General features: G+C 37.6%; 1 protein-coding gene across 1 annotated transcript; it reads left to right on the forward strand.

Moving 5' to 3' along the window:
* Positions 1–355: 355 nt before the first annotated feature.
* XIAP (X-linked inhibitor of apoptosis, E3 ubiquitin protein ligase) lies at positions 356–18,647 on the forward strand. The gene is given in 7 exon segments (XM_014955353.1): positions 356–458; positions 2,571–2,695; positions 10,788–11,691; positions 12,999–13,098; positions 14,966–15,044; positions 15,672–15,705; positions 18,182–18,647. Coding segments are annotated over 5 exon segments (1,278 nt in total). The 5' UTR covers positions 356–458; positions 2,571–2,695; positions 10,788–10,820; the 3' UTR covers positions 18,376–18,647.
* The last annotated feature ends 5,306 nt before the right edge of the window (positions 18,648–23,953 follow it).

Consider the following 23,953-nt stretch of genomic DNA (forward strand, 5'->3'; position numbering starts at 1 on the left):
GAGAAGACAGTGTGAAATGAAGGGGGCTGTTGAAGATGCTGAGGGAGAATCAGCATCTTCAACACCGGCCTGGGAAGGGCGGCGCGGTGGGAGCTGAGGCGCTGAGGTGATGAAGGAGAAGGAGCTGAGGGGACGGAGAAGGAGCCGAGGCGCTGAGGGGACGGAGAAGGAGAAGGAGCTGAGGCGCTGAGGGGATGAGAAGCGGAAGGAGCCGAGGCGCGGTGCTGAGGCGGCGACGGGCACGGCCGCCCTGCGCTTCCCGCCGCTGCCACTGCGTGGCGCCCTCCGCTGGTGCGCGCCGGCCTGCCGCGCCCCCCCCAGCCCGCCAGGGGGCGCTGCTCCCTGCCGCCTCGACTCCGAGCGGCCGAGAGGCTGCCGGGAACCGCCATTTTCTTGCCGTGCGCCGGCGGCGGAGCGGTCCCCGCAGCCGGTGCCGGCGAGGAGAAGGACGCCGTGCGGTGAGTTGTCAGGCGGCCGCGGCCGTCGGTACCCTGGGGCAGAGGGCGGAACGCGCTCCCTGACTGCCCGCTCTGGTGGCTCTCCCTGCCCCGGGCAGTTCGGCGGGGCTCCCCGCGCGGGGCAGGGGGCTCGGTCTCTCCGCGGTACCCGGGGCCCTCCCGCCCCTCAGGCAGCCGGTGCCGGGGCTGGCGGGGGCGCCGCTGTCCTGGCCTCTCCCGAGCGGCGGCGGCGGGGGTGGCGTTGCCATGGGAACCGGGCGCGCCCCCTCGGCCGTGAGGTGCCGGTGCCGGGCCCGCCCCCGGGTCCGCCGGAGCCCCGTCCCGGAGCCGCAGCCATCCCCTCGGGGCGGGACAGCCGGCCCCGTCCCCGCCGGCCTGACGGCCCCACAGAGACTTCCATGGAATAGAGCGGTTCGGGCTGTGTTCTCCTAAGGCAGTCAAAAAAACATTTGCTGTGCTAATGCGCTGTTTTGTGGTCGTCTTGGGTTCTTTTTGATATACTCGAATATTGTCTTGTCTCCCCTTGACCACTCTTTCTTTTTTCTTGTTTTCTATTATTTAGTAGACGTCTCACTTTATAGAATGCCCTTTCTTGCTGCTTCTAAGTAGAAATGCAGTTTTGTTCAGGTTTTCTACGGTAAGAATTCGGTAGTTAAGAATTCTGCAGGAAGTTTACTTGGATCATATTTTTGTTCAGCTGTAATTCAAACTTCAGTTCAAGCAGTTCTCTTTTGCACAATGTTATGTATATATACCGATGCATTTCTCTTTAACAGTTAGTGTATTTCTTTTTCTATACTAGAGTTTCTGATGCTTCTGTCTTCCTGATAGAAGCCCTATAAATGGGTGTGATAACTATTTTTAGTCTTGGTAATTTCTGTCCCTTTTAATTGTTTATTAATTTGCATCTGCTAAAAAAGTATAAATTTGGTCTTGAAACTACTTTTGCAGAACTGCTTTCATTATCCCTTCATTGCTACAATCTTACGTTGCAATTTATAGCTAAGTGGGAAGATTTTGTTTCTTTAATGAACAATTAGAAACTACAAGATCTTGCAGTAGACTCATTTGGAAGGAAAAGCAGCCAACTTGGGGAAAAAATACGTTTTTGTCAAATACTTTTTTTTAATCTAATATCTTAACAAAGAGCAGTAGGATATACATTAACTTAATCTATGCTTTGTTTATCATTAAATAAATCACCACATAACAGAAGACAACAGTGAAGTATTTTAAGAAAGCAAGTTTTCATGTGATGGATTTGTTGATTAAGCTTTTATTTGGATATTTTTCATTTTTGTAAGTGCTTCGTTTTGCTGTCTGCTTGACTGCTTTGCAGTTTTCCTTGAGGCCCTTTAAAGTACACCCAAGTACTACTTTCTGTCGGAAACTACAGATACAGCATTGGCCAAGAAGGGCAAAGGAACGAGTTAATGATTGTGCTGTAACTCCTCTGGCCTCGCCCTTTGTAACCAGCAGCAAAAGTGAAAGAATTCTGAGGAGGGTTGTTGATTGGTTGTGGCACTTTTTTGACTACTCCCACTGATAGGACTCAGACTTGCATGTGTAATCACAACAGTAAGCAAATGTGTGTTCATATCTTTGTTTTTGAAATATAAAGATGGACTTTGTTTCAGGCCTCAGTGTACCTCGATAATGCTTCTGAGTCTGTTGGTATCCTGTCAGGGTGGGCGAGACAGCTGCAGGGAGCTGAGGAGTTTCAGAAAATCCAATTTATAATCAGATGCAGAATTTCCTAGCTGAGAGAGGGCTGGATCATTGGATCTTATTCCATCTACTGTTACAGTCTTTCTCCTTTTTGCTGCCCTCTAGTTTTTAATTCCAGGACTTTGTTTTACCCTCTTTGGATCTTCAGGAGTCTCACCAATGTTACATTCCTTTCTAGTTTCAGTAAAATATCTGAATTTAAGACTTCCCCAATCTCAGACTCTCTCAACTTTAGAATATATTTTATTTGGATTTGTTGGCCAAAAGGATAGAATTTTAATTAATTTATTTTTTTAATCATAGTTTTGGAGTTGTGCCTTTGTAAACTATGCTGAAGGTTATGTGAAAAGGAAATTTTTTAACCTTTGTTTTTTCTCCCAACAGGAATGTAAACATTGGGATTTGTTCTAAAGATTGGTGGAAAATAGAGATGAAACCAGTATCTGCTTTGATTAATCTATTACCAAACTTGATCTGGTTGGATGCTAATTTCTTAAGGAAAAACTATTGTAAGTACCCTGCATTATTTTTTTTCCAGGAGTTATCAACATACAGTCTTTTGCTGCTTATTATTTTTTGTAGCATGTGGTCTGTCTTGTGGAGTTGTAATCCAAAATATTCTGAACACATTGATTGAAAGTCAGGCTCCAGAAATAGCAACATTTTTGAACATGAAAAGATGAAGGTTGAAAATAATATTAAGACTGAAGAAGGCATGCAAAACTTAAATTGGATTGTCCTTCAGGACCTGGAATGCTAGAATACTAGTTGGTGATAATTCATAATAGCGCTAACTATGCCACAGAATATTTGCTCTTGCTTTTTCTATCCTTGATTAGTTATCTAGCTGATACCATAAGTAAGACTTTTAGCCTCCCATATGGTGCTGTACTTTTGAGTGGGTGAGGAAGGGACATAAATTCATTTCATGAGAGGAGATTCTACACATCTAATTTTGGGAGCATTTCCTTTTTTAGAAATGGAAGTGGTAATACTGTATGTGTATAACTGAAAATTGTTACAAGAGAACCTGTGTGCCTTCTGTGTTAAATTTGTACTTGATGTCTATCCAAAATCATCTTTACTAGAGAGCAGGTTCTATTTTAAAACTTGCTTATTAGGATCCTGTTGAAGTTGAGGAGCCAGCTGCTGTGAACAATGTAATTCCTGTCATATAAAACATAAAATGAACCTGTACATGCTTTGCAATTCATTGTCCTTGCCCTTCTACGTTTCAGTGAGTTTCTTATTAAATAGAAAGGCAAGCAGAGTGTTTTCAACAGGTGCAACTTTCATATTTCACTTTTGGTATGATACTATAATTAGAACTAATCTTCACATCATTCCAGTTTCCTGACAAATATAAAACTGAAATATAGAAGATAATTCAAGAGAGATTTCCAAGTTTACAAGATGATGAGTTGTGTGTTTATATACATAACAGTAAAAATATACATACAAATTCACCTCGTTCTTTAATGGCAAAATATTCATGATAGTGATATCAGAAAGTATCACTGGTATCAGACTTCTGCATCAGGCTGCAGTTAAATGAATGTGAATAATGCACTCAGTGGCACTGGTGTGGTCAGGAGTATTAGCTGGGTGAAGTGAACATCCTTACCAGTGGGCAAGGCAGGAGGAGACGGGCTCTTTCTACTTGTCTGGTTTACAACTTCTTTATTTGGAAACCAGAAGATTCAGCAGTTTTGCTGTAGCAACAATCATGTTGCTGTAGCTAAAGTCTTCTATCATTATGTCTCTTTTATGAAAGATGCCTTCTTTTTTCCATCTTTTTCCTCAACTGTAAGTTTGTAAAAGGATGTACCACTAAAAGCTGGAGCACAGCTGACACTCAGGAAAGGAGATGCATCCCAGGATGCTGCAAGTTTTGCAGCACTTTTTCCTACTGCCTATGCTACTTAATATACCCCCATTGAGTGGATATTTTTTTGGTTTTTTTAACCAGTAGCTCAAATTTCAGGGTTTACATTTCTATAGAGATGTACTTTATAATTGCAGATTTAATTTTTCTTTTTTTAATTTATGTAGTTTATCAACTTCATCGTCAACAGAAGTAGCTTGTCATTTCTGCTTTTGGGAGGGTGGGAACTACATGGCTTGCATAGCCCCCAGAATGTATTGGTAGGCTTTCATGGATGGAAGTATGCTTCAAATTGCATTAAAAATAACTTCAGAGATGTTTTCTATTAGAGGGAAAAGTGCTGGAAGTTTAGTCTGTCATCTGTAGGCAATTAATTTCAGTGGCAGCAGCTGTCAGAACTAAAGCTTTGCTTTAGATAGGTTTCCTGTGTCCAAATTAAAAATGCCAACATCTCTTTCACGCTTTGCTCTCCACTAAACACTTGGCTATGTGTGGTAGAGCTAAAATGGCTTTCTCCAGACCTTTAGTCCTTCCTCTTCCTTGGTCATTTTGGATAACTCTTATTTATACATTCATTAATGGCTGTAATCCATTATGTCTTATGTTTTACTTTTGCTCTGTGGGAGTCTACAACATGCCAGCTTTTTCTACAGCAGCTGGTACTTACTCTTTCCTTCTCATAACTACAGCTAAATTTCCTCTGAAGACATTTATCTTGCAAGTTCACAAAAACAATTTTTTTTCTCCACCTTTGGCAGATGCAAATTTGTCCTACTCTTACCTATTGAGAGCACTGCCATGAATCCATTCTTGCTCTCTTCTGTACCCATATGACTTCATGAAGAAAAATACAATAGGAAAATCATTCTGGGAATGGTATGTTTCTATTGGCCTCTTTATTTCTAAGATGGAAAGAGTGTAAAAGTCTTTGTGACTGGAGTCAAGAATTGGGAGGATCTAACAGCCTACTATAACCTTGAGCAGCTGACTGGCTGATGGGAAGCTAAGTAGGACCTGTTTGAAAAACAGACAGATGAAGCTGAGCTGAAGGATTTATGTAAGCTTTGGCACTGAATCAAAAGGCATTGTGTAGATACATACTCTCTTTAAAAATAAATATCTCTAAGCAGAATATTTTTTTTTTAATGGCTACTGATACTTAGATATGTGTGCTAAAATTTGTAAATGCTGTTTAAATAAATCCTAGGCTTCTTGTAGTTTTAATCTTTATAAGAATGCTTTCAGTTAGCAGCATGCACCTTCCTTGATCTAATTGCAGCTGAGCAGGCACAAAGTGAAATTCAGTGAAGTGACATATGCATAATCTGTGTGTCAGCTGGTACAGTATGTTCTGTTTGATATTTACTTGGTGCACTACTCTCACATTTCAAAATTCAGTCAACAACATACACTAACATTGCTCTCATAGTCAGCATGTCAAGCAGTAGAAGCTCTATGTTTATGTACCCTTTGGTCAGGAACATGAAGCTGTGCAAGGTGGTTTCTGTCTTGGAGGTTACTGCCATGCCTGTCATGTGGAAGAATTAAAAATAACTCCTTAGAATGCCAATGTGTTTTAGGATTAACGATGGAAATAATCATGTCTAATAAAATATACTTGAAAGAGAAAAGCAGGTTCTGTACTTTCCCTTTGAAGCGTTTCAGCTCTAGGTAGTGCAATGATGATGTATTTCTGCATATAATCATATCTTTTAATATTTTTAAACCCGAATTGAACATGTTTGGCTTGCAAAACTACAGTGCGCAGTTTTGCATTTTGAATAAGTTAACATTTTTTCTATGAATTTTTGTCTTTATTTTTTCTTCTGAAATGTAATCAGTAGACTATATACATCGGTACTTTAGCTTGAAAGTGGGAGGTGTCTTGTGACAAATACTTTCAGATATTTAAAAGCAGGATTAATCTTGGCTCAGCTTCTGGAAGTCTTTCAGGCTAAATAGGCTTTGTTTACTTACTATGTATATAAGAAGATATTTAATTCTTCAATAAGAGTTTAAAAATCTCCTGAGTTTTATAAGTGAAGATGCATTTTAACATTTCTGGACCTTCTACTTTTCGTTAAATCTATGCAGAAAGGCTTAATTAACTGCCATATGCATAAAGTATACTCACTGAACTCGGGTTTGCTGCTGGTATGTATTGTAGACTCTACACGTCTTAGTTGGCTGCTTTTTATGAATTGATGTTTCTTAGCCATAAACAATTCAAAAATTTACCTTCAGTTATTTTTCTTCTGCAGCTAATGTTTGAGTGCTGTTATGGTGCAGGATGTAGTTCTATGTCATTACTCCAGTTAGTTGAAGTAGGGCAACTGTTAAAATACCTGTGTAGAAATACCATTCCTAAGCTAGTTTAAGTTTTAAAATTTGAACAGTTGCTTTTAACAGTTGTTTGAAATAGAAATAATTGAACTTGATGTTGCATTTAAAGTAGTACTAATGTTGTATTTAAAGCAGTACTCACACAGGCAAAGAGTTTGCCTCAATGCTTAATGAATATGTTAATGTCTTTTTCTTATAGATAAAATTATACTGAAATGTAAACCAACTATGTTTAGAGGGGCTGTCGTAAGGAAAGGGCTTCCTGACGTGGATGGCGTGTTGCTAAAGCTTGCAGATCCCTGCAAGGGATTGCAAAAGATGAAGATTAAATAAAGCAGTTGATAGAATTTGAAACAGTTACTTCATATTAAAGAATTGATCTGTGGTGATTAGACCTTCTGTCAGTACTTGCCGCTCTTTGGGTATTTGCTTTTCATGCTGGTTTGGCTGTGAGGACTGAGGTAGATTGCTTACTTCCAGAGAACCCAAATGTGGCAGATACTTTGATTATCACCATATTGAGGACATAATTTATTTTTTTTGTTATTCACTGTGTTAACAGAAGGAGTATTGAAATATTCATAGCACTGTAGAAAAAACTGTTTGAAAGAATAAAGCTGCTAATCTCAATGTACTGAGTGGTGAATGCATTATGTATATGTTTTTCTAGCTTTATCCTAGCGGTTATTTCCAATTATATTTTCCATCAAGTGTTAGAACAGCCAGTACAGTACATAGAGATTTATTTTTTTTCTGCTTCAGATACCGCTGTTGTATTAGGCTGAAAGGTACTATCCTGTGATTTCCATTGCAGTGGAGACTGGTAGAGATACTGAATTTTAGGTTGTTTTGTTAGTTTATTTTTGCCTAGCGTTCACAGTTAATTAAAAGTAGTCAATAAAACTGAAAAAAAAAATCATCTTCATCCTTATTTCTAATATTTTAGTTTACTCTTTGATTCTCTTCCTTCTCTCTTTGTGTCGTTGCTCAAGTGTTTCCTTCTCAGTTCCTTAGTGCTATTAAAACACATACACATCTTTCCAGGAAACACCAAGAGTAAGTGGAGTAAAACTAGTACAAACTGGTTTAAGTAATAGCTTAAAACTCGTGCTGTTATTGCAGTTATGAAAGTCTGTCATATATGAGATACACCACCTACATGATATTTTGAGTTCTGCAGCCTGTATTTTTAAAGGTGAGAAGTTACTTTGGGAGAAGAGGAGAAAATGCACAATTAAACATCGTATGTTTACGACACTAAAAATGAAGCCTGCTTCAAAAGAAGTGGGGTCTTTGGAATCAAGTTACCTAAATGTAGATGTTTACAAATTGCATTATATAAAAATATTTTAGAATTTACGGCTTATTTACTAAAAAAAATGTCATGAGTTTTCTTAAATTTTCTGATGTTGTAGGAGGAGAGTTTTAGTAAAAGGGTCTGGAAAAGTACCGTAAGACCCAGGCTTGCTCATGTAGCTTAAGTATGATTTGAAGATCATCCCTGTCAGAGGGCACAGGAGAGTCTGGGCCTTACTTAAGATACAATATTCATTCAGATTGCTTTGGTAAAAATTTCTTCTTTAGCTTATGAAAAATAATCACTTACTGTAAGCAGTGCATTCATGTTATAATGAAGTTTTATATATATATGCATCTGGTATATATTAATTATGTTGTAACTCTCTATGCATACAATACTGCTGTATCAGATTTCTTTTTAGGATGAGTTCTGATAATGGAGCAGTTAAGTGGTGCTTAAAATAGAGCATGCAGGTAGTTTATGAGAAGTGGGGACATAATTAATTTTGTCTCTTAATGGTTTAACTTCATATATCATAATCATCATTGTAGTCAGTTCTTGAGATGTTAGGCTTAAACCTTGGTCTGTCTTTACCCCTTCCTTCACTAAAGACAGGGAGGGCAAATTACAGAGAATGGCCCAGTAGATCATCTCTCATTTGCTGCAGTTGTTTTGTCTGCAACAGATCAAAAGGGGATGTAGAATATTTATTTTATTTTTTTACAATTTTAAAAATGTAAAAATTTCAATAGGATGAGTTGTGTTTTCACTGTTTCTGAACAGTGTCTGTTTCACATTTCTGTATAAGTAAAATAGAAATGAAGGTATACTGCTATTCATACATCGAAAGTATGTGTATTTGTTTTTTTCAACGGACGTTTTGAAAAGAAGTCTCTGAAGGATGTGTGGAAGGCTTTGTTTGCTTTCTTGTAGAAAGTCTTTTAGGCATGCAGATAAGAAAATTAGTATGCAACTAACAGTATTTGAGTAACACAAATTATTTTATGAATGCAGTGTCATAGTAATGATGATAGATCCATAAGCTCACTTGAGATCTTTCCAGAAACAGTCCTAGAGGGTTTTAAATAAGATTTTAAAAGGAAATAAATGTGAGCTTTCGAACATTTTATAAAAATGGATTGTTTGTAATATACATATGAGTATTAAAAAATAAATGTATTGTGACAGCTTTCATATTACTACACTGCTTCTACATATACTACTACACGATTCATATTACTATTACTGACTTTTTTTTTTGACCTTCAAAGTCAAAACAAGCATATAGGTCAGCTTTGTAGGTCAGTCCATGCAATTTATTCAGAAGTTATTTTTGAAAAGCTATTTTTAAAAACCACAGTATAATTTCTAGTGTCATTACATTAGTCACAAACTGACTTGGAGAAAGAATTAAAGCGGGTGCTCAGAGTTAGCCTTGTGTCCATGATTACATGAAGCAAACATGCTGGGTCTCTAATGTCTTGTTTTCTCAACCTGCTTATAGATTAATTATCTTTGTCATCTTGGCAAAGGATGCAGCAACCTGCAATGCGTAGTCATTTTAATTTTTCCCTCCCTCTTCTGAACTTTAAAAAAGGTTTTTGTCCTTCCTGTAGAAGCTAAATCTGGTGTTACTTAAGTAATTGTTATACCTGTAACATCTACATTGACCTCACAGAAAATATAGTTAATATTAATGCAGATGTTGAGGAAGCTAAATTTTTGTCTGGCCTACCTTATAAACTTGAGAACTGGAAATTGATACATTTCAGGATCAATGTAGAAAATGGGGGACGACACTTGTTCAAATAAATACATATTCCATTCTTCCTTATATGCTTTTATTTTTGCTAATTGCTGAATTGTTATTGCTTTGTTCTAAGAATTCTATTTGGACAGTCTCATTATTTAATTTACCACTTATTAAAGGAGAAGTTTGAGATGTACATCAGCAGTAACCTGTGTTTTGCCTAAGACTTTCTATATCACTAGTATCACTGCGCTTGTGAGGATGGTAGATAAATTTTTACTGTTCTCTGGCTTCATCCATCTTGGGATGAAGGCGATGACTGTGTCAGTTTGTGGTTCTTGCACAGGAGCTCCAGGAACCAAGTTGCTTGCTTTCATCCATGTGAAACGGGCTTGTCTGAGTGCTCTTGGCAGCCTTCTGGCGCAGAAGGGTGCGGGGCAGGACTAGCAGTTGGTACCCACCCTGGAAAAGTGTAGGCAGGAATAGGAATGTGGGACAGGTGGTAAGGAGAATGACATTCCTGAAGGGAGGAAAGGCTGAGGTGATGGCAGAGGCACAGGAACTTTTGACAGAGTGTAGGCAGGGCATGGAAGCAATGTGCAGGACATGAACGCTGGTGCTGGGTAGTCTGAAACACTGATCTTAGAAGCAGAGCACAGCATTTCGGTAAAATGCCCCAGTGAAACATCTGATAGTTCATTTCATGAGAGATTTGGCTAAAAGGAAAACTGAGATGTGTGTCTTTACAATATAACACAAGTCCAAAGGCTTTTTTTCTTTTTGATGATGGTTTTACCAGTTGTTGCCCATCTGTAATGGGTGTGGTGGTCATGGCCTTAGTACAGGGAAAAATGAAGATGTGTTTCAGAACTGGGCTGTAAAATCTTGCAATTGTGGTCTCGTTTAGATCAGCATTTTAAAGTTGACAACTTTGTATTTCGGGTTCGGAAGCCTTTTGGCAGGGCTTTACCCAGAGCTTTTGTTAAATATTTTGTTGATTTCATTCTTCCAATGCTTGTTAAGAAGTAGAGCATGCTTTTAAAGCTGTAAGTATATAAACCTGAGTTTTCCAGGTAAACTTTTATTTGCCTATAAAACTTCACTATCTTCCTGCCTTTCTTTACGACTTTATTTTGGTTTTAATGTTTTCGTGTTTGCCTCTGCATGGCAGAGGAAGCAGGCAAGGGTGAGATGGGAGGGAAGAGAAAGAAGCATTATTTCAGTACATAAAGGATAGCTAGTTTAATTTAACCATTTTCCAGACTTGCATATGGGTATAATCTGTTCTTCTGTCTGAAATTAAAGCATTTATTCTTTGTTTAGGAAATCTGAAGGGAGACCCCTACTTATGAAGAGATGACGTGTAACGGCCCAGAAAACTCGGAAGCTTGTGCCACTCCAGACACTGGCCATGACCAGGAATGGGCACAGGAACGCTACCGATTAGGAACTTTCGTTGGATTTCCACTTGACTGTCCCGTTTCAGCATCAGCACTAGCACGAGCTGGCTTTGTTTATACTGGAGAAAGTGACAAAGTGAAGTGCTTCAGTTGCCATATAACTATTGAAGGATGGACGCTTGGGGATTCTGCAGTTGAGAGGCACAAAAACCTTTCACCAAATTGCAAATTTATTACTGAATCTACTTTTCTGGAAAATAGCAGACATCCTCTCGCCCAGAACTAGCATAGAACTGAAAATGGTCCCAGCAATTCAGCCCTCCCGTGTGCCCTGGATGACCCATCTGATCTGGAGGCAGATTATCTTTTGAGAACTAGGCAGGTTGTGGATATGTCAGATACTTTGTATCCTAAAATCCCTGCTATGTGCAGTGAAGAGACAAGATTAAAGTCTTTTCACAACTGGCCCCTCAATGGGCAGTTGACACCAAAGGAATTAGCTAACGCTGGATTCTATTATACAGGTGTTGGTGATCAAGTGGCGTGTTTTTGTTGTGGTGGAAAATTGAAACAGTGGGAACCCAGTGACAGAGCTTGGTCAGAACACAGGAGGCATTTTCCCAAATGCTTTTTTGTCCTGGGCCGGGATGTTGGAAATGTTCCAAGTGAGTCTGTTTCTCCTGAGCTTGGGAGAAGTGGTCTGAATGATGCACAGCATCCAAGGAATCCATCTATGGCAGAATATGGAAGACGTTTACAAACATTTTTAACTTGGATATATCCTGTTGACAAGGAGCAGCTTGCTGAAGCTGGGTTCTATAGCATAGGTAAGCCAGGCCTTAAAATGGCTAATGTATTTTACAAAGAAATTTTATACAAGTGTCTTGTTATGAAAAAATAAGCATTGTTTTTATTCTAATATGAAATGTTTTGGTGTAAGGAGTGGGCTTGTGGCCTGTTCGGAAGCCTGTGAACAAGACAATCCAGGTTGTGTACCATTTTATTTAATTAACACGTGTTATCATAGCATTCGGACACCCGAAACTAGCAAATACTCATACTACCTAATGTAAAAGCTTTATGAAGACAGTGACTCCAGTGGAAGAGCTTTTACTCATAGCCATGTAATATTTGACTTGGATAAGACTCCCAATGGCGTTGTGCACTGGTTTCCCAATTAGATTGAATTGCCCAGTGCTGTTAAAGCTCTGTGAAATTCTTCACTGAGAGATGCTGTACACAAAGTGGTGCTATTATTAGGTCACAAAGAAAAAGAGGATTATCTGGGATAATTTCTTGCTCTCATCTTAATTGGTTTCTCTCTTAGTAGCTCTCAGAAGAACTTTTAAATCTGATTCCACTTGTTTTACTTGTGGCTTTGATATATTCTTGTATGAGTGTTATATGGGCAATATTTGTACTCAGTAGAACTGTTTTTATTGATTTCTTCTTGGATTCCTAAAAGTACCCAGCTTCTCACAGCCAAGTGAGATCTGTATTGTGGAGCTGCACTAAATAGGTACCGGTTTATCAGTCCCGATGGCTGCTCAAGTGACTTCTGTGAATACTGTTTCCTATGGCCTGAGAATGATTTAGCTCTGTAGGAAAAATCTATCCGTACTTCCTCTCACTTCAGTAAACACAGTATCTAAGTAGTTCCTGGCTCAGTAGTAGTAGGCATAGTGCTAAGACAGAGAGAATGTGATTTTTCCAAACATCTTCTCAGCCAGTTATGCTACTGCTGTGTGGAGCCCATGAATCTTAATGGGGAAATGGAAGACTGAAAAGGCGTGTAAACGTCCTTAATTCTTTGTGGTAGACTGCTTCATGGCTTGTTTACCAGTGGGTTGAGCTATTTGATAATAGATTATTTTTAGCTTTCACTTTTTATCTGTGTAATTACTTGTTAAAATAAAATTCAGGAATATCTCATGTGACTTATTTTTTTAAGCTCAAGTCTCTCATAAACATGTGTTTCAAATCATATGTATTATGTCCTCCTTGAAAATTGAGTTCTTTGTAGTTACAATAGCTAATCAATAAAATAAATATGTTTTCTTAATAATGTAACATTTTAACTGATGCCTACTAGAATGCCTACTAGAACTATGTAACTTGTTATGTGTCTCCTCAGGTAACGGTGACCACGTTGTGTGTTTCCACTGTGGTGGAGGATTGCAAGAATGGAAGGAAAATGAAGACCCATGGGATCAACATGCCAAATGGTTTCCCGGGTAAGTATTTTTACTGGTTTCTTGTTGGATGTCTGATTCTTATTTACAGTTTATTATCTTTTAATGACAGAGCATCCTAATAAAAGTTTCAGAAGGTTGGCTATGGTTTAACATTGTTTAAATTAGTGAAAATAATTTATTTTTTTAGGTGCTCTCCTCCACTTCCTTCTCCTTCATTTTTGTCATGTAGGCACCAAAGGAATATTGGTTATCTTCCAGGGTTTGTTTTTCTTTTTCAATAATTAGAAAAGATTTTAAGTAATTTTTTGCATGGCGTCGTTATTTTTGGTGGGTTTTTTTTCCATCTGTAGTCCTAATATTATATGTATAATCATCGACATATGCTTTAATGTTATATTGGAGGCCTCAGAAGAGGACATTAACCTAATGTCATCTTTGAGAGGTAGGAGGGAGTTCTCTAAAATGGGTGGGAAAGAAAATTAAATCTCAAAGGTTGAGGGCACAACTGACTCATTAGAGGTGATCAATCTGAAAGGTTGTCCTGAAATTGCACCTTCTGAATAACTTTATATCAGTGTTGTTTGTATGTCAGCTTGTTTGTAGGAATTATTAAAGGGAAGAGAGGATTTCTGTGTCTGGATTTAACTGATGTCTCAGCTGGCAGAATTGTGAAGCTTTGTGAATACGTATCTGCTTTTTTTTTTTTCTCCCTCATTATCCAAGTGCTACATTCCTAATGCTACTTTAATAGCTTCATATATGCCAAAGTTTGTAACTTATGTCAGGATACAAAATGACAAAACTTGTGTCATGGTGCAAACAAAAGTCCATAGTGCTATTGAATTCAAAACATAGTTCTGCATAATTTTAAAGGATTGAGGATTCCAGACCCAGAAGTAGTTTTTAGAAAGATTGCTAATTTTGTCTAAAAATCTGCCTTGAGGAAAGGAGGAATAGTACATGACTCATTGTTTCTTACAGGTGGATAAAAGCTGTCCAAGTACAAAGACTTAGTTACTTGTATAACATTGATAAAATCAATGTCTTTTATGTGTTAGCTGCTAAATTTGTCTTCTGTGGTGAAAAGCTCTCTGGAAGTTGGAAGTATTTATGCATTAGCTGATCCTTTTTTTCAGTAGTGATACAGGCAGCTTTTAATTATTAGTTGCTGTCACTTGAAGAGATGCTGTTCCAAGTCTTTGGCTAGGTGCAGTGAATGGTTTAAGATGCATTGTCTTGTTACATTTCACTCCTCCTTACCTGGGTTTGGTTTTAGGTTGCTTAAGTTATGTCAGATTTGATTAGTTCCTCTCAGATCATTAACTCTCATATATGGGGTTTTTGTTTGCACATCAGCTTGAGTGGCAGTGTATCAGTCTCACAGCGTGCTCTCTGTGGCCATGGACAGGACACCATGAAGGTGAAGTAACTGCTGAAGCTAGAGAACTGTTGTCGAGGAGTTACAGCATTCCTTAAATATTCTGGTAGGGAAGAGCTCTGCCCAGTGCCTAGGACTGGTTGGAAAGCAGGGAAAGAAAGCACATAAGGCACCTGTCTGACCAGTGACTGCTTTTCTTTGATTGCAAAACACTAACAGAACCAACATTTTAACATAATTGTTTTTCATTGGAGTCTTTATTTTTATAAGCCTGTGGCAGCAGCTCTCAAGGTCAACAACTATTTAGCTTTGTGTTCACCAAAAATGTGAAAAAGTTAAGTGCTGCTGAAGTGATGAAGATATTTTTAGAAATGTTTAAATGAAGTTACTGATGTTAAGTATTTAGAGATTTCAGAAGTAAGCATTCTGTATGATGTAAGAAATGTATCAAAACTTTGCAAAGTTATGTAGTCAGTTTTTGTTTGTTGCTTATGCAGTTTTATTATAACTAAATATTCTCATTTATAGGTGCAGATTTGTGAGAAAGGAAAAAGGGGTAGAATTCATAAATAACGTTCACTTAAGAGATGGATGTAGGGATTCAACAGTAAGTGTCTTGCTTATTAATCAAATATCATTTTGTTAAAATAGAAACAATCTTAACATATTTTTGATATGAAGTTACCCTTCTAATTATCTGCATATCATTTTAGTTCTCCTTCTGCTTCTTTCATTGGCAGAAAAGGAAAGACATGGCACTATATTTTGGTTTGGTTATTCAGGGTTCATAGATCTCACACTTCTCCTTAGTTGGGTTATGGATCACAGGCAGGGTACCTTCTATATGTTGGATATTTGGCACTGAACAAGTGCTATTGTTTTCTTATAGCCTGGGAACCTAAGGTTTACAATGAATAATTTCCTTGTTCCTTTTTCTTTTCTTGTTGGTAGAGCATTGTTAAACTTATAAAAATTATTATAAATATTGTTTTAGAATTCCTGAATAGGCTACATGTGTACATGTGGTTATAGCAAAGATGGGTTTAAATGAAAATTTAAAACAATATGAAAGAGAGCAAACCACTGATCCCTTTGCAGCTGTTCAGAGCAAATTTAATAGTTTTAGTCAATAAAATAACTGAGATCAAATAGCTATTTTCTGCCTTGTAGATGCATAGATTTCTTTCTACCTTCTCCAGAGTTGTAATTTTGTCTTTTTATATTTCACTTTCAGACAGAAGCTGCTGAAGGGACAATACTTCCTAAAGGTATCTGTTCAGAAAAAAAAACCCAAACCAAACAACCCCTCCCTATTTTGCAATATCCATATTTGCATGTATAGTAAAGAAAATGGTTAATTTTAAAAATAATCTTATTGCATTTTTCAATAAAGTATGTCAGGCAAATTGTTGGATGATACTCCTCATTGCTTCATTGCTTCTAAAGAACTGCAGAATGAATGTTATTTCTCTTAGGGGAAATCTCAGCATGGTTGGATAAATATTGTAAAGTAGAGATTGTAAACCATGAAAGAAGTAAATATAGGATGCAGCCTTATTTTTATAGCTAGTAAGTATGCATCAAGTATTGAATTAGGAGTGCTGTGGGATGGATGGTAAAGAATACTGAAATGAAACAATCATTGTTGCTTTTCATGAGGCAGGAAGAGTTGGTCTGTTAAATGGCAAGGACTAGGAAGCTGAGAAAGCTCAAATAGGTTGTTATGTGTTCCAGTATTACATATTCCTGCAATGTTTTTCACAAATGCCAAGCACTAAAACGCCAGGGCAGTTAAAGGGGTAGTAGGAGGACAGTCAAGCAGCTTCCTCACAGGGAATGAAATGATAGCTGTTGCTAATAAGAATGGTTACACAGAACCTGTTTTAGAAATCTCTCACACACTGCTTGTTTATGAGAGTGGAAATTACATTTTAAGAAGTTGAAGTTACAATTTAAGAAGTTGAAGTAGTTGATTAGAATAGCAAATCTAGGAGGATTTGTGTATTATAAATAGATGAAGGAAGACTGGGAAAGCTAGGATGGAAGAATTCTCAAATCTGCAGTTTTGGGTGTTTTGATAAAGCAGTTTTTTACAACTAGCAAAATTCTCAAATTGGAAATATAGTTCCTTTGGCTAGATATTTGAAAAAGTGCCTTAGAGTACTATAGTGAATACTGTCCGATCATCAGATTCATCCTTGTTAAATTGTCATTTGTTGTTTTGTTTTGTTTTTTAATTTCTTGTTTTAGATGATTTCTTACAGAATCCTTTGGTACAAAGTGCCATAGACATGGGTTTCAGTTTGTCTGAGATTAGGAACACCATGGAAAAGAGATTGCAGATGTGTGGATAAAGTCACACATCTGTTGAGGATCTGGTAGCAGACTTAAGTGCTCAGAAAGAAAATACAAGGGAAGAAGAACCAAATGAAATCCCAGTTGAGCAAGATGAGCTAATTCAATTACAAAACGTCTGTGTGTATTTTCATATCAGCTCTTTAGTCTGTGAAACATATCTTATTGTTGTCTGTTTATTCTACCCTCTGATCCAAGTCTTACTTAAAATACAAGTTACAGTATTGTAACTTCAAATTCAAGAGATTTAGCTTTGGACATTAAATAAAAAAGCTGAACGAGGGTTTTAAAATATTTGAGTGTAGCAATATTTCTGAATATCATCTATAACATGAGTAGTATTAATACCTCAAAAGTGTGTAATATTGAAATAATAGTTTAGCATGCTTCTGGATAACTAAAAAGCCAAAATTGTGACAAGGACATTTAAAAATAAAAGCAAGGACTATAGATGTGGTGTCTCTTGCCCAATAAGAAAAAGTGTACTTCTAGATGTTTCTTTTCAATTATTTGTGTTCCAGCTATGCTGGGATGTGCCAGTTATGCTCAGAAAGCCATTGTACACTCTGCAAATAGACCAAACCTAAGATTTCTAACTCAAAAGACTTGTAGTTACAGACAAGCGTATGGGTGAATTCACAGAGAGGGAAAAGACCATCTGGTTGGCTTCATAGACAGAGATCTTACCAGCCCACTCTTTTTAATAAGAATTTTAATGGACGTTATGAGGGGAAAAAAGAATTTGCAATGAAGATGGATGTTATTTTTGTGGTTGGCTGTGCAGAGCTTTCCCTAGGTGCCAGGGGATGGCTTTTGAAGTTTACATTTTCAAATGAGGCATACTGGAATGATAAAGAGCTCGTGTACAATGCAAAAATGGTTCTTTCTGTACTACAAATTTTTAAGCTTTTGAAGTATGGGCATTTTAAAAACAGGGGCAGGGAAGGAAATCACATCCTCACTCTTTTCATTGGGGAAACTCTTTTAGTAGAGAAAAAAACTAAAATCCAAATTACTTAACCGGTATCAACAAGGCTTTCTTTCACCTTCTGTACAAGTTTTGGGAAAGTTGCCTATGAGAAGAATGGGTCCTGATTGAAATAGGCATACCCTAAATTCTGTAGATATTTCAAGGTCTTGCAAATGCAGAGAGCTGACTTCCCTGCTTGCATTGGCCTGGGAGATGTAATGAGATGAGGAGAGAGAGGCGGGCAGGAAAAAAGGGTTCCATGCTGCAGTTTGGTTTCCATCTCTTGTAATTTTTTTTTTTCCTTTTAAAGGTGTGACCTTTAAATCATACGAAGAAAACCTTGTCCTTGTGTGTAAAGGAAAAAAAAAAAGATTCAGTGGTACTACGTATTGACTTCTTTTTATGTTTGTTTTCCTTAGATCTCAGTACTGAAGAGAAGTTAAGACGCTTGCAGGAGGAAAAACTTTGTAAAATCTGTATGGCTCAAGACATATCAGTCGTCCTCATTCCCTGTGGTCACCTCGTTGCCTGTAAGGGATGCGCTGAAGCACTTCATGAATGCCCTCTGTGTCGTGCAAATATTATGAAAAGACAGGAAGTTTTCATGTATTAGTGAAATACACAGCAATGTAAATGTTCCCTACTTTATTGCTTTAAATACATGTCATGTACTGTAAAAAATGCAGTTAATTCCAAGATGTAATCATGTGGCGGTATTTAGATTCTTCTGCTGTCAAACTCTCCATACGTTTTAACATCTTAAAAATTATTTTCCTGAAGTGAATTTTTCATATGTAAAAACCAGTATTAAAAGGCAAATATATATATTCTGTAACTGCAATTCATAGACCTGATGTGGGAAAGGCCAAGTAATGCAAACCTTTATTTATATTTCTGCTGTCAAACTCTACATACATTTTAACATCTTAAAGATTATTTTCCTGAAGTGAATTTTTCATATGTAAACCAATATTAAAAGGCAAATATATATATTCTGTAACTGCAATTCATAGACCTGATGTGGGAAAGGCCAAGTAATGCAAACCTTTATTTATAGATCATTCCTTTGCTTCACTTCGGTAGGACTCTCTATGACTGAAGTTTATGCAAATACAGTTGTATAAAGAGTCTGACCCAATATAAAATATGCAAATAAGTGAAGTAAAAAAATTATTGTATACATATAGTATATCTGAGCTTTTAGCTTCTCAAAAATGTTATGTAAGATTGAATTATTATATACCTTATTTCTGTAATTTTGGTAATTTCTGTAATATATACCTTATTTCTGTAATTTTGGTTGTGACATAATTCAGAGAACACACGTAAACCTGCTGCTGACATATTTCACCTTATGTTTGCTACTGCTATTTTGTAGGTTTGTCTGTTTTGATATATAATTCCTGTCTCCCCATTTATTCTTTTTCTGCTTTAGTTGTATAAATTGACTTCAGTAAACTGGTTTTAGCCTTCCATTTTTCACAAAAATACCTCTGTATATAAAATATACATTAATTTTGTTCTTTAAAAGAGAACTTAAATGAAGGAGACTTTACATAACTTATCCTCTTCATAAACGGAGCGATCTCATTTTAAAATTGCCCCCTATGCAAAATGGTTTTCATTGTTTGATTTTTTGGGTTTTTTTCAACATTTAGCATTATCCTTACTCAATTATCTGCTGATACTTTGCAGTGCTTCTGTTTCTGTTTTTTCATGAGAGACAATTAAACTTCTCCATGAAAATGCTTTTTTTTTTTTTTTTAATTCACCGGTAATGTTAGAAATCTTTCATTTTTGTTCCTGTCAGTTTGCAGCATTTAAATTAAAAAGTTAATATCTCTTCTAGTGAGACTCACCTTAAAAGTCTTTTAATAACCTCTTTCTTACTGGATTGATCCTCAATTTTCCAATCACAGCGTTTGTATCATAGCGTTGCATTTAAGTACAGCTGGTTTATGATCACTCTACTGAATTATGGGACTTTAGTATTTTGTGGAGCTGCTAATATGTTCTGTGTATATATTTTTATCTTTCGGTCCTATACACTAATAGATTTAGAATATACAGAATATAGTTTTTCATGTGATAAAAGTTTTAAATCCAATACACAGACATTTAATGTATACTTTTTCTATTTTTATAACTGCTGTGATTATACACTGATGTAATGTTATGAGTATTTAAAATAAAGTGCAACCCGGTTGCTTCTTGATCAGCACATTTGATTCGCATGTGCAAAAAAAAAAATCACCAGAAGGTTGCTTTCTGTTGTTTTTTTTTTGTTTTGTGACTCAACTGTTATTAATTTGACCTGAATGTTATTAAGGATAACAAATATATTTAATTGGAGAGGAAATAAAATCTATTGTTTGTATAAATTAACATTTGTTAATTATAAAATTAAAATATGTTAATTTTGCTAATTTTTGTCATCAATTTGGATTTGGTTCTTGGGAATACGTGATGACTAGAGATTCGTAAAGAATTTAGCTCAGAAAGGTTTTATTTTGCCTTTTGTGCTTTTGTGAAGAGTTTAGCATTTCAGATCACTCAAGCCTATGGGGATTTTTCAGGACAGATACAGGCAGTTCCATCAGCCTTGTCTCCAGCTCCCGTTTTCACTTACGGGGAGGGTTTTCTGTACCCTTCAAGGGAAATCCAAGGAGGTTGTTGGCTTATGAGCTGGTATATCTTGCCTGAAATAGCTCTTTTGGTTACCGTGTGGTTTGCCTGTGAGCGGGTATATCTTGCCTGAAATAGCTCTTTTGGTTACCGTGTTGTGCCGCCCTGCTCCAGCAGATGGTCCATTCCCTAACCCTGCCCTCAGCCAGGAGAGAGGCTCGGGGTGCGCTGGATCCAACCTACAGGCTGAGGAACTCGTCACGCGGCTCGACAGATCCCTCTCTGGCAAAGAGATTGACCAAAGTCTATTTGAACTGGTGCAAAACTAAAGCCGAGCAAGGAGATGATTTTGGATGTAAGTGTAGTATGTAAACTAGGTCACAGACAGTGAAACTGAACTGAATTTCTGAACCAAAATGGAAAGCAAACACAGAGCCCAATTGTCCAAATAATATGTGAGCAAATAGCATAATTGCTTCATGTTAAAGTTTGTTAACTTTTAAAAGGTATACTGTATACCTTATTGTAACTTTTTAGTAAACGTTATAAAAGCTATAGCTGTAATGGCAATTCAAATTTTAATCACTTAAGAACATTAAAGGGTTAAAAGCCTGTTAGCAAGATGACAAAACTGCTCTGTAGGTTTAGGTTTTTTAAAAAAGTATAATCAGAGTTTTATTCAGACTAAATGTGAAAAAATAATTAGCATAGTCATCAAATTTTGACAGCTTGAATTAGGAACATGTTTCATCAAATTACTTTGATTTTCAGTATCTTAAAGAAACAGAGAAGTTCCGTGGACACAGGTGCTGGGCTGAGTGTTTAGAGAGATAGAAAAGAAGGATGCAAATAAATGGAGTAGAAGTGCAGGTGCTTTGAAGAGGAGAGTAGCTGCAGGACAGAGATGCCTTGGGAGTTGATTTTTATACAAGAGTTACCTGGAATGAAGAGCTATGGAATATATTCAAGTATCAATATTCAGTAACTTCCTTCTAATAGATTCTGTGTAAAGTCTTTTTTACTTCCATTTCAGTTGTGATGGCGGGACTGTTTGCTGCTCTAGACAAGTGGGAGATTTGCAAGGGTTTTTAATAATGTGTTCTGGAACTGGTTTGCATGCCTAATTTAGGAACAGAAGGCTAAAAGAAGAAAAAGCCATAAATTCCCATTTTTTTTGTTACGCATTTAGCTTTTTCTCACTGCCTCAAAACATAATACTGACTTACTCTACTGGTTGCTGCAGCTGGTATCTCTACTGATACTTGGTTGTCTCTACTTTTTAAAATTTTGGGGGGCCTTGATCCAAAGCTCATAGCACAATAAAAGTATTTTCTATTATTATATATATTAAAAAAAAGAGTATTTAAACACTTCTGTTAATACTGCCTGGTTAGTTAGCAATCCCCCAATGTTTATTTTTATTAGCTGTATGCGCAACCTGAAGCTACAGCACAAATAGTTTGTCAAGAGTTTTCAAAGCATTTTTGTTAACCTAAGACTGGGGGTTTTAAAGTTAGCTTTTCTGTTTGTTTTTATTGAAATTAACAGAAACTTCAAGACAATGGGTTGTTAGAACTGAATTGTAACTGGGTGGGAGGGTGGTGCAGACACCCGGTGACTGTGTTCATGCGGCACTTCAGGCTGGAGTGGGGTGTACCCGGACTCAGCGTTACGGGGCGGTGGCGTTCGGTGCCAGGGTATTTAGGAGGTGCCCAGAGGCTGCTGTGCCCATGGAGGTGAGCGGGTTCTTGCATATGATATGTGAGGCCTGTCCGATGGGAAGCTCAGCTCTGTGTAGGGTGAAGGAGGAGTTTGAGATTTTTCTGGCTTTTGCGGTGTTTTTCCACAGCGGTCAGTATGAGAACAGGGAGTTGTCACGCCGTGTTCTTCTTTACCCTCCGCTTTGTGCACGATGGACTTCTATCAGCAAGAAGGCTGGATGCCAAAGCGTGGGCTGGAGAAGCATTTCCCCTGCTGGCCCAGGGGCTTTTCATCCCTGTCTTCTGCAGGAGGACTGGACTGGCAGCAGCTCCTCAACCTGCTTTGTGAACGGTGAGGGTTGTCTTCTCCTTGTAGTCAAATGATGAGCCAGTCTAGTGACATCACCTTCATTCCTCATGGAACTGAAGTGTGAGTGAATACTCTCCCTCTATTTTTTTTTTTTTTGGTATGTTTTACATGCCTAAGTTTTACTGAGCAGATTAGAAATTTGATCAAGAAAATCTTTTCTCCCCCATGACTCTTCACACTGATCCAGGTTGTCGAAAGTACCTTGCAACCTTTGTGAATGCCACTGTGTCACATTGCTTCAAGACACAGACTGATGCTGCTGTACAGCAATTAGTGTGCCATAATTATAATGAGGCTCTCTGTGAGGAGGCAAATGACCTGTGATAATAAAGAACCTTTGCTGAAATTCAGATTTATTTTATTTTCTTAACCAGGAATTCCTGTTAAGCAGTGCTGACATCAACGTGACAGTAAAACTGTGGGCATCAACTCAGAGAATATGGCTTATCAAAAGAACTTGCTTTTTCCTTGGACAGGAAAGAAGACGGTATATATTCAGTTACAAATGGCTCGGATAAACAAGGAAAATCGGGGAGGGGGGGAAATGTATTAATTATAACATGAGTATGTAATATTTCAAGGTGTGTGAAAACTACTTCGTTGTCTTTGGATAATTATTAATTTAAAGATATATAGCCTGGACAACTACTGATGATGGCTGAGATAAAATGCTTGGTAAGTTAGAATTGCTGGAAATGTATTGGAGAGACACTTGCATTAGGGTTTTGCTCTTAGATTGAAAAATGGTGTTTACTATCAAAAAAAAGAAAAATGCTTCTGCAGAGTCCCACTGTGAAAACATCTGGGAGAATCATTACAATAATTGCTGAAAAGCCAATTTTAGTAGAAATGCATATGGTCACCTGCAAATTTGGGAGAATGAATTAATCTAACTTCCAGAAATTACCAAGACAGCATTTAAATTTATTTTTGTTATGTCTTTTGGATTTTAGGAAGCTAGATCTTGCTGTAAAACTCTTGACACAATTTCTCTTATGTTAGTTTTGCGCCATATGATGACAGTCATTGCTTAAGCCAAATAGCTAATCTTCTAAATACAAGCTTTTCAAAAGTGGGTTCAAGCTACAGTAGTCTCTTAGCTCTTGCACAACAGAGAGGCTTCTGAGCCCAGGACTGACTTTACCTCCCTTTCCTGCGTTAACCAACCCATGTGATGTTACTGGTTTCAGTATGGGAGCTCTGCTGGGACGGTACAAGCCACCAGAAGAATTGATGTTGCTTCAAATGTGTCTTATGGTGTTTTGCAAAATAGAATGTACCAAAAGTGACATTCATTTGACTCCTACCTCTGCATCACAATTTAGCCCTTTTTTAACTTTGTTAAAAGTTGGTTTGTAAATGCTTAATCGGCCATTGCAGGTTTCTGTAAGGAAGACCCACGTTCCAGGCTGGAATCTTCACCTCTGCTGGGCTCCCAGCTGGAAGCAGCAGTACAGAGAACGGAGGGCAGGGATGCCCCAGGGGAGCAAGGCTGG

This window comes from Calidris pugnax, unplaced genomic scaffold (genome assembly GCF_001431845.1).
Source record: "Calidris pugnax isolate Ruff unplaced genomic scaffold, ASM143184v1 scaffold38, whole genome shotgun sequence".
Classification (NCBI taxonomy): domain Eukaryota; kingdom Metazoa; phylum Chordata; class Aves; order Charadriiformes; family Scolopacidae; genus Calidris; species Calidris pugnax.